The 13055-nt window shown below is 40.9% G+C and overlaps 1 protein-coding gene across 1 annotated transcript; it reads left to right on the plus strand.

Annotated features, from left to right (window-relative positions):
* The first annotated feature begins 6781 nt into the window (after nucleotides 1–6781).
* On the plus strand, nucleotides 6782–9648 carry LOC104573337 (C-C chemokine receptor type 5). The gene is made up of 2 exons (XM_010220523.2): nucleotides 6782–6886; nucleotides 8564–9648. The coding sequence occupies exons 1-2, from the start codon at nucleotides 6868–6870 to the stop codon at nucleotides 9643–9645; spliced, it is 1101 nt and encodes a 366-aa protein (XP_010218825.2). The 5' UTR covers nucleotides 6782–6867; the 3' UTR covers nucleotides 9646–9648.
* The last annotated feature ends 3407 nt before the right edge of the window (nucleotides 9649–13055 follow it).

The raw sequence follows: 13055 nt of genomic DNA on the forward strand, positions 1-13055 counted from the left end.
GTTGCTAATAGTTGCAGATAAAAAAAAAGAGGAAAAAATAAAAAATATAGCCTTGCTATTACTTACTATAAAGTTTTAAAGACTCCTCAGGGAGCAGATAAATGGTAAAATTATTTGCCAGTTTTGGTTTATACTGGTAATAGGTTTAAGTAGCAATTACCTCCGCAGCAGCTGGAGGTTGCTGAAGCTGGAGTGCCAAAGGCATTGGTGAGGCAACTGTTTAAAAAGGACACAAAAGTGTGATACCAGTCTGTGCACTCAACTATTCTTCCCACCTTTCATCTCTTTCTTTCTATTGCTTTCAACCCTGCAGCATCACCACATCAAGAAGAAAATGAACTGTGGTTCCAGTCCACCTCATACAACAACTTCCTAGAACTGCAAGACCAGTTTGGCTTTGCAAAACTCATGTCTATGTTCAAGGAAGGGCTTACAGCATGCGGTAGAGTTGTGGTGGGACTGCATGAGCTGGTCTCCTAACTGTAAAGACAGCAGCTATATCAGCACGGTGCTCTACCATACCCAATTATCTCTGAAACATCTCTGTGTTAATACAGCTGGGCTTCTTCTGGGGCTTTGATTTGTCTCTCTTCACAACATCAGAGGCAAGTGTGATTCTATCTTCCATGCCATTGTTTTGCAAGGTATAAACATTTTCTAATTTTGCTTCCATCTTCTGTTTTTTACTAGTACGGATGAAACAAAGAGCCAGGATAGGCTCGGATTGTGTCAAAGTCAACCAGAAACTATGAATATGAAAAATCCTGTGCCTGGGTTATTTTCACAGTCATTTTGAAGATCTGAATTTAATTTTAAAAGTACAAATTCTGTTTGTCAAATATTTTGTGTTACTTTCTATTGAGCTATGGAAATATCCAGAGCAGTTACAAATAGTGACAGACCCAAGGATACTGTTTTATTGAAGAGAACCTAATGGTCTCAACCCTGAAGAGAAATGCACTGGTTTTGATACTGCTGGAGCAGAAGGAGTGATGCCTTCATCCCTCACTTTTGAACTCATTGTGAAAACTGAGCATTTCTGGAAAAGAAGAACCATGCCCTTGCTTCTTGTAATAGTTTAATAGTTTTGCAATAGATCACACAGGAAGTGCTATTTCCTATTTTCAAAGATTGGGTTTAACTATATGTTCAGTCACAAAGAAGACGACACAGTCGGAAAAAAACAAGCTTGATAAACCAGTGAGTAAATCATTTTTCTTTCCTTTCTTTTACATATAAATGCTTATATATGGATAGAGATTAATTAAATAGGGAAGTATGCATGCTTAATTACAGTGGTAGGAGAGCTACCATTTAAGCATAGACACTTTTCAAGAATGACTGTATTCGGTAGACAGCTTAGAACCCAGGATAAGGTAAGTGCTACAGATAAGAATTAAACTGGATAAATATTGTATAAAATTGTTGTCGTTTTTGTACTAGAAAGTTCTTGGACATTGTTTTAAAACTATTCTAAGTCAATGACTCTAAGGATATAAACTGATTAGATGTAATATTTTTCACAATCTAACTGCAGCAAATATCTGCAGCAAAGTCATATCTAGCTCTTTCAGATGAAGATGGCAGAAGTCCTCTTTCACTAACCTATCACAACCTGCTCAAGTTTCTTTGTATTATTCAAACATTTAATCTTAAAAGTGCTGATTCTTCGTGTGAAGAGTTTTTTGGGATTGGTTCCTCTTTTTTATTATTATTTTAGCCTCAGGGCCATCACACTAGAAAGCCTGAAGTCCATATCTAAACTAGAAATAACAGTTTTACGTCCATTCATGATCTGGCTTGTAATTTCATGTTAGTGAGGGTTTTACATGAATAAAATCCATCAATGCTATGCTGAAACTTTTCCATTCTTGCACAGAAGGAAAAGTGACCTCTCCTGCTTGGATAACTTGCCACTTCAGAATTACCAAAAAAAGCTGTAGTAATCTAAGAATATACATTTTATTTTGCAGTATATCAAACACGCAGCAATAACAATTGGATTTCATTGGAAAATTCCAGTGTAATGAAAAAATTAACAAAACCAAAGCAGTGGGTTCAAATTTCTCTGTGGAGACACAGCAATAACAGAAGGGCAGGATGGCCATGGCCCTATGTCGTATGTTGGGAATCTCTACTCCAGACCATTTTCCTTTTTTATTGTACACCGGTTCCTCCCTGGAACAGTTGTGAATGCAACTATTGTTTGAATTATTCTGAGTTCAACATTTTATTTGAAGCAGTTCCTTGAAAGAAAAAAGAAAAAAAGAAAGAACAGCTATGCTAGCACAGGACTTAATCTACATAAGAGAAGAGAAATTTAGTTCCTTTCCATCTCAGTTTCTCTTTCTCAGAGCACTTATTTTGAGTGCTTATGCTGATACTTCACACTACATTTTTTTAGATAGGAATACATATTACTTCTTTCATCTCATGATGAAACAGGTTGACTCTACTAAGTCCAGAAAAGCTCAGAATTTTTGCAGAACTGTTTTGTGCTTTGTATAGGAACAGAATCAGCAAGATCCAAAGAATGTAAAGAGAATTAAGTCTGTTTTTACCTTTTGAGCCCAAAACATATTTTTTCCCTGAAAGTTCTGTAACAGTGTAAAAATGAATTAGGTGGGAGGAAAGCAATTCTGAAGATGTTTCTAAAGCTCAGCAGTTATGAAAGAAGGAAGCATCTTTCCTTAAGCATATCTAGGAAAGGCTTTGTTTATACCACATGAAAAGATGTGTCTGAAAGAAAATATCCCCTCAAGGTCTTAAATACAGCATTTAGTTTTTATTTCTATTTTTTCCTTCAGCTGTTTCAGTAACTCTAGAGAAGCGTGTGCAAATATTTGTTCTCCAAGCTGACTTTGGTCCGTGCATAGTCTCCTCTATAGTTTTGCCTGTTCAGAGACTCCTTCTGGAAAAGCAAAGGCAAAGGACCAGGTTGGAAACATCTCCCTTGCAACATCTACTATCAGGGTATTATTTTTCTTCATTTAGGTTTCAGTTATACTCTGGGCTGCATTCTGCACTCTTCATAAAGTGCCCTAGATTCCACTGACACATACTTTCAAACGGATTACAAGTCATTAAGTCATTTCTTCATCATTGTCACAAATATTGCCATCTGTGAAAATGAAGAGAGCAAAGATGGGGGTTAACTTTGTGTTACTTTGTGTTACCAGGGGGGCCGGACTAAATGATCTCTAGAGATCCTTTCCAATCTCAACCGTTTTACGATTCTGTTCTGTTTCTTGTTTATACATTTCAAAAGAGAAAGGAAAAGGAAATTCTGGAGGTCATTCAGTTTTGAGATAAGTGACCGCTGTGTGAATGCCCTTCAGTCTTGTAATAATTGAATGTTCTGATTTCTGTGAGGAAACTTCTCAAGAACCCCTTCATCGCTCAGCAGGTTCATTGAGCAATGAGTTGCTCAAATCGATGGATGACTACCATCCCTTAATGCGTCAGTGTAGCACCAGTCCCTGAGATTTACAAAAATATGTAAACATCTCTTAGCCAAACCTAGACTAGCCTATGGGAAAAAAAAATGATACCCTATAGGTACTAACCAATACACAAAAGCTAACAAGGCTTCTTTCAAAGAAACCCAAATGTCCAAATGCAGAAACTAAGGAGTCACGATTTTATGCCACATCTTCAACACAAGAATCTCTGAAGTTGCAGTATGTGCAGCTTTGTTATAACTCTCAATGAAATCCAAGTATATCCCTTTCGGCTTGAAGCATTAAGATTGTTAAGAAATACAGATTTTCTGCCCTCAAAGCAGTAACCCCGTATTTTCCCTGCAAGAATTCTTTCTCATCTCTCCAATTTCACTCTGTTGCAAATAGGTTTTAAAAATGAGTTTCCTTGTGGCATAACAGAGAATGAGTCTACAACCTACAACCAGAATGAGTCTAAAGAGCAAAAGATTTGGCCAACATTTCTAATTTAACTCATTGTTTTGTGGGAGGGATTCTGTTTTGGCCCTGTAGATTCATGTACCGATGAATACGAGCCATGAAGACTGATAGCAGCTATCCAGATTGTCATCATAAGGGGAATGTTGAGTATGTGGCTAGATAGATGATAGCTGAGAGATGGTACATGTCAAAATAAGGCCATGTCATGGGCTCTTATAACCATGGGCAATGCTGGCAGTCTTAGAGCAATTTATTTATCTGCTTTTACTACTGTCCACTTCACAGGGTGCAGGTATTTTGCAAGGCCCAATGCACAAATAGGACTGAAGACCTAAACCATGCAAAATTGTACTGAACTCCTTGGGGACTCCAAACATAAGCAGCCCACAGTGAGAAAATGAGAGCATCTGTCTGTTGGACTGGTCATATATTTAGACTTTTTTGCATGATAAACACACAGAATAAATTAGAAGTGAAAGAAAAGAAAAATCCCCTTCTCTTAAGTTTCTAGCTTAGTTTTGACTTTGTTGCCATCTATGGTAGAAACTGTCCAGAATTTCTGCTAGTGATCAAAACTACCCTGCACATGCTGTAACTGTGGGTGTTTGGGTAGGACAGTGAGACATTGGTGACCTCATTCAGGTGTAAAACCAGAAAGCAAGCCATGCAAGCAAAGATCCCTAAGACAGCAAAGACTGGTTTGTAATTTGAGAAGAAAAATATGAGGTAAATTAGCATGTAAATATTAGCCCTCAAATCAGAATCACCTCAAAAAAGGTTGCATATACTTACAGGAAAAGATCATAGATAAATCTGCGGGTTCCTTTAATAGTATTCTAATTTCTGAAAGTTTCTGCCTAGAGTATTTTAGAGCCAAACCAGATTCCCTGTCAGCTTCAGCAGAAAATATTTCTCTCAGCATGAAAATGACAATTGGAAAATGGTTAAAGATAAGTTTAAAAAATCAAATGCAAACGTTGGCTTCCTATGGAATTTGTTAGTGAGGTCAGTTTCAAGGAGTTCTTCATGACTGTATTGATGTGCATAAAATAAAGAAGGTTTTGGAAAGCATTTTAGAAAATATTTTCCTATTTTGTGCTTGCAGTGAAGATGCAAATCGGACTTCTAGCCCAACCAAATGCTCAGCGATTTCCCATCAGGTCACAGGTTGTAAACCAAAGAATCACAGCACACACAGTGTTTCTGGGACACATGAATGTGACTAGTACAGAGGAAGAGCTGAATTTTGGCAGAAACAGAAGGCCTGGGCAGCAAAGAATCAGAATTAGTAGGAAACTAGGTACCGGTTCTGCTACTCCTACAGTTTTGGAGTTTTTGTCTGTAAATCTCAGACTCAGTTTAAACCTAAGTAATAAAGACTTTTGCTATCTTGTCATTTAAATACATACACAAGTGTTTGCATAAAAATACATATATGTTCAGGTGTGTGTATATATATATATATATATACACACAGGTGAGAGAAAACTGTAAATAACATTGTTCAATAAGTAAAACTTGTTTTTTTGTTTGATATCTATATACACTTGTGTGTGTGTATCTCTCTACTGAGATAAAGATCCAGATTAAATTAAGACCGAGTGTTCTGCAACTAACCGTGAGGAAGTAGTGCTTTCCTCAGACAGCTGAGTAACCAAACATAAACTGAGACGCTTCAGAAATTTTACAGGCTGTAGATCAGAGCAGACCACTGCGGTTACTAACTGCGGCCTCTATCAAAACACAGGCCAGGGTGCGTGCCTGTATGCTGCCTCAGTTACGGGCTGAGTTTCTTCATCTATGTTTAGTCTTACAGCACTCAAGTAGAGAAAGATTCACATGGTGGTTTTGAGAATATGGCCTCTAAACTCCTAGCCAGCCAGAAACAACTTCCACAAAAGAGGTCTGGAAAAATAAGTGCCTGGTGCAGGGTACACACTTCCACTGAAAATGTGTTCAGGAGGCTGCAAAGAGGAAAAGCACAAGGAGTACTGCATTACATGAGTTGTCAGGGCTCCTAGAACAACTTGGGGCATGGGGAGTGCCTGAAATCTTCTGAGCTGGAAGCAGTCTGCAGCCTTAGTCAAGAGAACAGTCATCAATCCACTGCAAAAGCAAAACACCTGATAAAAGAAGTGATTTTGATACAGAAAAAAGCTGCAGAATTCTCGCAGACAGAAATCAGCAAATTGCTCTATTTGAGTGGCTACCAAATGCACTGATTTCACTTTCCCATTAAATGACTAATAAGTAGGTTTGTTCCCTCTAACACCCATCTTCAGAAAATCCTGTTCCCTGCCTCCCACAGAGCCCATGGAAATTCTTTTATTTTTCCCAGGAGTGAGTTAGAAAAAAAAATCCTTACCTTTTGGAGACCAAATTACACCAAGTTATGCTTCTGCATCCTATCTGAAAATCCTGCCAGGTGGTTGGGCTGGGACTGGGTTGGCTGGGGTGGGATGTTGGTTTACATTGAACTCTCAAGCCTTTGCCTGCTCCCACTACAACAGAAGTTGCAAAAGTTAGTAAAACACTACTTACATTCTGTGCTGTGATTCTTTCATGTCAGAAAAATTCATTTTACATACTCTGCATACTCTGCATTTTCAGATATAATAGAATTTGGAAATAAGTGAATAATATGACCCAAGAGTAGGTTCTAGTCAATCCAAACGGTATGTTCAAATTAAAAAATTGAGTGTACCAAAAACGTACTACCCTCTTTTCCTTTTCTTTCACAAAAGATTTCTAGAAATAGAAATCTTTTATGCCATTTTAGAAGCTGTTTGTCTATCTTTCTTTTAATTGTGAATTTCCATGCAGGTTACCAGTTGAACGTGTCCAGTATTTTCTGCAGAGAACTACAACCTGTTTTCATTCCAGAGATACACAACATTTGCCTTTTTATCTCAGATCTGCCCTCCCTGCTCACCTGCCCTGCAGTGCCATGATGGCAGACTCACTTGGTAAGTATCCTTGGTGCTGCTGCGGCACAATCATTTCTACACCACCAGCAATCTCATTCACAGAATCACAGAATGGCTGAGGTTGGAAGGGACCTCTAGAGATCATCCAGTCCAACCCCCCTGCTCAAGCAGGGACACGTAGAGCAAAGGATCACAGCCAGTGGGTTTTGAATAACTCTAAAGGAGACTCCATGATCTTTTTGGGCAGCCTGTTCCAGTGCTCTGTCACCCTAACAGTAAAGAAATTCTTCCTCATATGGAGATGAAACTTCCTGGGTTTTAATTTGTATCCATTACCCCTTGTCCTGTCACAGGCCACCACCAAGAGGAGTTTGGCCCCATCTTCTTTACATTCTCCCCTCAGGTGTTTATACATATTGATAAGATCCCATCTCAGTCTTCTCCAGGCTGAACAGGCCCATCTCTCTCAGCCTTTCCTCATAAGATAGATACTACAGTCCCTTAATCATCTTCGTTGCTCTATGCTGGACCCTTTCTAGAAGCTCCACATCCCTCTTGTGCTGGGGAGCCCAGACCTGCACCCAATACTCCAGGTGCGGCCTCACCAGAGCTGAGTAGAGGGGCAGGATCCCCTCCCTCGACCTGCTGGTAATGCTCCTCCTGATGCAGGCCAGGATCCCATTGGCCTTCTTAGCCATGAGGGTGCATCACTGCCTCATGGTTAACTTGTTGTCAACCAGGACTTCCAAATGCCTTTCTGCGGAGCTGCTTTCCAGCAGGTCAACCCCTAATCAACCCCTAATCTGTACTGGTGCCTGGGGTTATTCCTGCCCAGATGCAGGACCCTGCACTTGTTCTTGTTGAACCTCATAGGGTTCCTCTCTGCCCAACTCTCCAACCTGTCCAGGTCCCTCTGAATGACAGAGCAACCCTCAGGAGAGTCAGCCACTCCACCCAGTTTGGTATCGCCCACAAATGTGCTCGGGGTGCGCTCTGTCCCCTCATTCCAAGTCACTGATGAACAAGTTGAACAGCACCAGGCCCAGTACTGACCCCTGAGGGACACCACTGGCCAGAGACCTCCAACTAGGCTCGGCCCCATTTATCCCAGCCTCTGAACTCTGCCATTCAGCCACTTCCCACTGACATTCCCACTGACATTAAGGCTCTCAGTAAGGCACGAACGACCCAGCAGCCAGCTAGGTTTGACCAGTGCCAGGGTGCCTCTGCGAGGCCTTGGCCTTCCTTGGGTGAGGGTTGCAGTGTGGGCTGCACAACAGCAACATGGCCAGGCTACTGAGGAGAAACTCAGCTGCACGCTGCATGCCAACTGCCGTGCTTGCCCCTTCCCGTCTCTCTCTGGCCTTCTGAAGCCACTGCTGAGCATAACGGTCCCCAGCTCACCACTGCTCACGCTACAGTCAGCATTCCTCTGCTGCCAGCCGACCTGCTCTCCTCAGCAGGAGGACAGGCCATGCAGAGCACATGTGGAAATGGCACATAGCACACTTCCAACATGCAGCAACTTGCCTTCATAGCTAGAGAGATTTGTGTGTGCGTGGGCTCTGCCACTTTGTTTTCCTCTCCACGCTAGCATCAGCACAGCTCATGTGTTAAAGGGCCAGAAATAATTCAGAGGGCAGCAATGCCTTTCACTCCCTGCAAACCAAAGCTATGGTGTGCCCTGCCATTTAACATCCTTTTCTTCCTTAGTAGATGAACACATGGTGGAAAACTACACCGCTGACGCAGAGAACTTACTACTGACAACTGAGTTTGACTATGATGATGCCATCCCATGCCTGAACACTGAAGAAAAGAACTTTGCAGCAAAATTTTTGCCACCACTTTACTCCTTGGTGGTGATATTCGGCCTCCTGGGCAACATGCTTGTTGTCCTTATTCTGGTGAAATACAAGCGACTGAAGAGTATGACTGACATCTACCTGCTCAATTTGGCCATTTCTGATCTGCTCTTTATATTTTCCCTCCCGTTTTGGGCTTACTACGCTGCCCAGGAGTGGATTTTTGGCGACGCGCTCTGCAAGATTCTCTCAGGCGCCTACCTCCTCGGCTTCTACAGCGGCATCTTTTTCATAATCCTCCTGACCATAGACAGGTACCTGGCCATAGTGCATGCAGTGTTTGCTCTGAAAGCCAGAACAGTCACCTATGGCATCCTCGCCAGCACTGTCACTTGGGTTATTGCTCTTTTAGTCTCCCTCCCTGGCGTCTTTTTTCACAAAACTCAAAAAGAAAATTCACGTTTTACTTGCAGCCCTCATTATCCCACAGCTAATGCCATAAATTGGAAGTACTGCCATACTTTAATGATGAACATCCTGGGGCTTATTCTCCCCATGATCATTATGATTTTCAGTTACTCTCAAATTCTAAAAACATTACTGAGATGCAGGAATGAGAAAAAGGCCAAAGCAGTCAGACTTATTTTTGTGATCATGGTTTTCTACTTTGTCTTCTGGACACCATTTAATATTGTCTCTTTTTTGTATACCTTTCAAACTTCATTATCCCTCAATAATTGTGCTGCCAGTGGTCAACTGGGGAAAGCAATCCAAGTGACAGAAACAATTTCAATGATACACTGTTGTATCAACCCAGTGATCTATGCATTTGTTGGAGAGAAATTTAGGAAATATCTTTATGTCTTTTTCCGAAAGCATGTTGCGGCTCACCTCTGCAAAAAGTGTCCTGCTCTTTATCGTGAAAAATTAGAAAGAGCTAGTTCCACATTCACACCATCCACTGCAGAGCATGACATCTCAACTGGACTGTAAGAAACACATTGAAATGTCAGGTAGTAAACTTTGCATCACCTTCTTTGCCTTAAGGACTATATGAACTTATTATTGAAGATATGTATGGTAATCACTACTAAAAAAACGGATTTTTGTAGTTATTGTATTTTAGTTAATTGTAGCATTATTGTAGTTAATTGTTCCCTTGGATTACAGCATTTTCTGTTTTTAAACTAAGTGATTTATGAATTGTCCAGAAAAGGTAAATGCCATAGTAGCATCGCTTCAAAATTTGAATGAGGCCCAGAGTAGTAAGGTTCTGGGGTTTGACATGAATTTTATCCAGTGAATAAATTCTAGCAAGATTTATTCACGAGGAATATGATATTGAAGAGCCTAAGGAGTGTCATGTCACAAGAGCCATTTACTGTTACGCAAACAATGTAAGATAAATACTTGGAGGAAGTTTTGAGGATCAATGAACCTGTTCAGTTTTCAGCATTAATGACAAACCTAAAATCCTGATGGGTTTTGGAAGTTCATTCTGTAAGACAGTGTTCATTCCGTAACATAGGGGAGCTATTTGGAAGCATTTAGCTCTCTTCATTTTATTCTTCTCCCGCTGCATGAATAAAGGGTGTTTCCATTAATACGAGGTTGAGGATGAATATGAGATACATGAATATCACTTCTCTGCTGGCAGAGGTGACAGACCTTCATCTTGGGCCATTCTAGCCAAGGATTTATCTAATATGTAAATTCAATTAAATGTAAAATTTATTTCTTTTAGCTATAAGCTAATGCTTAATTTCATGCCTGCCATATCAATGTTCAGTTGCTAACATCTTCCAAATGGCAACACCATGATTTCTGTGGGTTGGATGTTACAAGTAACTGCACATTCCAAGACTACTGACTGCTCAACAAGGCAAAGTCGCACCCCAAAATCCCACAGTGTTTTTTCTGGCAAAACATATCCCTCCAAGGAAAACAGCACGTGGTCAAGAGAACAAAAGAACATCAGCAAAGATCTACAAAGAAGGAATAAAATTGCCTTGGTATTTGCCATGTCAGATTTTGTACAAAAATTAAAATAACATCATGTGTCTCTGAAAGGTTTTGGAGACCATGAGCACAGTATTGACTGGAGACCATCCTAGTCCTGAAGAGATAAACTGTGAGTGCAAAGGGCCTGCAATAACTAGGGCTAGGCTCCTACGTAATATGAACATGCTGTGAGCATACAACGTAAGTTGGCGTTTTGGGATAACTTCTGCGCAGAGAGCAGCCTTGAACTGAGAAAAGCAACTAACTCTAGAGTAGACATTCTGCCTGTCACCTTCTCAGGACAATAGTTTCCACTGAGCACTGATGCCACAATCAAAAATCAGTCCTTACTGAAGACTTAAGGCCATTAGTAGCAGCATGAGCTGGAGCGTCCTGCTCGCAAGAGGCCCCTGGAGGTGGCTGTTGAAGGAATGCTCTGAAGCCTCACACTTGCTTACCAGACAACTAAGTGAGTTGTGCAATGAGGAAAACAGAGCCCGGAACAATACTGTCACTTAGGAAAACTTGTTAAAGTCCATGTGGTTTGAATTGTTTCATTTAGCTAGATTCTCACCCTTCAGAACTGTCTCCTCTGCTCTGTAAGTCTCCTATGGTTGTAAATTCATGTCTTTATTGGGGATTTCCCTGTAAAATAAAGTGGTATTCTGGGGACATGATATTAGCAAAGAAGAGAGACGTGCAGGGGGGAGAGGTTCTTGCTTTGCGCTGTAGGGAAGTGCCCCTGACATTAGGCATGCACCTTACATGCCTAAATTAGCAGCAAGTCTCTTCACTGCCCTTCAGTGGTCAGTTGAGAAAGAGGTGTCTGTTGTCAGAAGCAGAAACCGAATTTAAACAGACTCTGACCATGGAAGGAACGTAGATATGCCAGCCTTGTAATTTAGGCATCAGATGCCTCAGAATGGATAGCATGAACACTCTTCTCCTTTTAGCCTTGCAACTTCAAGGCACTGCTCCTACTAGTTGTCAGCTATTGTATTGTGAGATACGACATTCTGGCAAATCCTCTATGAGGTTAACAGCTGAAGAAATACCAGTTGAAAGATAGTACCCCCATAGTAAACTTTCCTGCTTGGAAATGATCTTTTTCTTTCTTTTGCACTTTTTTTATTGCACTAAAGGGAAGCACATTTTTTAATATTAAAGCAAAAATTAGTATGATACAGATATTGTAAATATGATTATTTCTATTGCTGTATTTTATTTTAAAGTCTTGATTTGTAAGAATTGTTTCCTCCTCTTTTCATGTTAATGCAGTGATATCAATAAAATCAGTGTCTGAATCGCAATAATACCCTGTAATCTATGTTCTCCTTGTGAGTGAGAGGCCATCAGCTCTGATCCTAGAGGGCAGGTGAGAAAAAGGGGCAGCCAGGAACCTGAAGCCACTATACCACACTCTGAGGCAAACCAAATCTACCAAGCAGAGATCTGTCTGTGCAGTCTAGAAGCTCCGGTAGCTGGCATGGCTTTTGTCCACCAAGAAGCTTAAGAATAGACCTTGGGAAAAGGTTGGAGGCACAAATTTTAAGATGGGTGAAATTTGGCATGTAGGAGGAAAAGGGCTGTGTATGCTATAAACAGAAGGAAGTTGAGAATAGAACAATAAAAGATGGCACTTTATTTGGCACAGGATTCTCCATAGACTCTCTGCAGCTGATTTCATATCTTCTTGCATTGAATCTGTATTATAGAGTGACCACAATAAAGTGGCCTTATCTCCCACATTTGATGTGTAGGCAACTTTAAGCATTTAAAGTTCCATATGGAAATACACTTCTGCTTCCATGTGTCATTCTCCCTGTTGCAGTGTCCCAACCCCTTTCTTCCAGCCTTTCTACCATCCAGATCCTCCTCTCTCGCCTGCACTGTTTTCTTATCTCTTTTCTACAGAATGAGCTAGATTGCTTTCCAGTTTTCATTGTGTGTTTCATGCTGACAGGAAAAACAAAAACACCAGACTCCAAAGAATTAGCTTATTGGCACGTGACATGCCCAGCAAGGACCGTTTTTGGTCAATCAGAATGGGTCTTTGTGGTGGTTATTGCACTGAGGCAGCTAAAGTGTTTGCGGCCTCCGGACAACTTTGCAGCAAATTCTCAGTCTTGGACAGTCAGATGTGGCTGCAGCCTGGTGCAGAAACAGGTCAGGTAGATAGCTCTGAATTAGGTTAGCAGCACTTGTAGCTGTCTTGCCACAGTGAGACAGCTCTGTTAATCCATAGGGAAGGTTTAGCAAGATGTCCAGGACTTGGGAAAGACGACACAAATAACCTCTTCTGAAAGAAGGAGGATATGATTATGTATGGAAGCAAAAATTACAAAACTTGAGTTTTGTGAGGAAAAGTGCTGAGATGAAGGCACAATGTGTACATAAGAGCT

Source organism: Tinamus guttatus, unplaced genomic scaffold, assembly GCF_059628265.1.
Source record: "Tinamus guttatus ecotype Peru unplaced genomic scaffold, ASM5962826v1 Tinamus_guttatus_pri_ptg000115l, whole genome shotgun sequence".
In the NCBI taxonomy this organism is placed as follows: Eukaryota; Metazoa; Chordata; class Aves; order Tinamiformes; family Tinamidae; genus Tinamus; species Tinamus guttatus.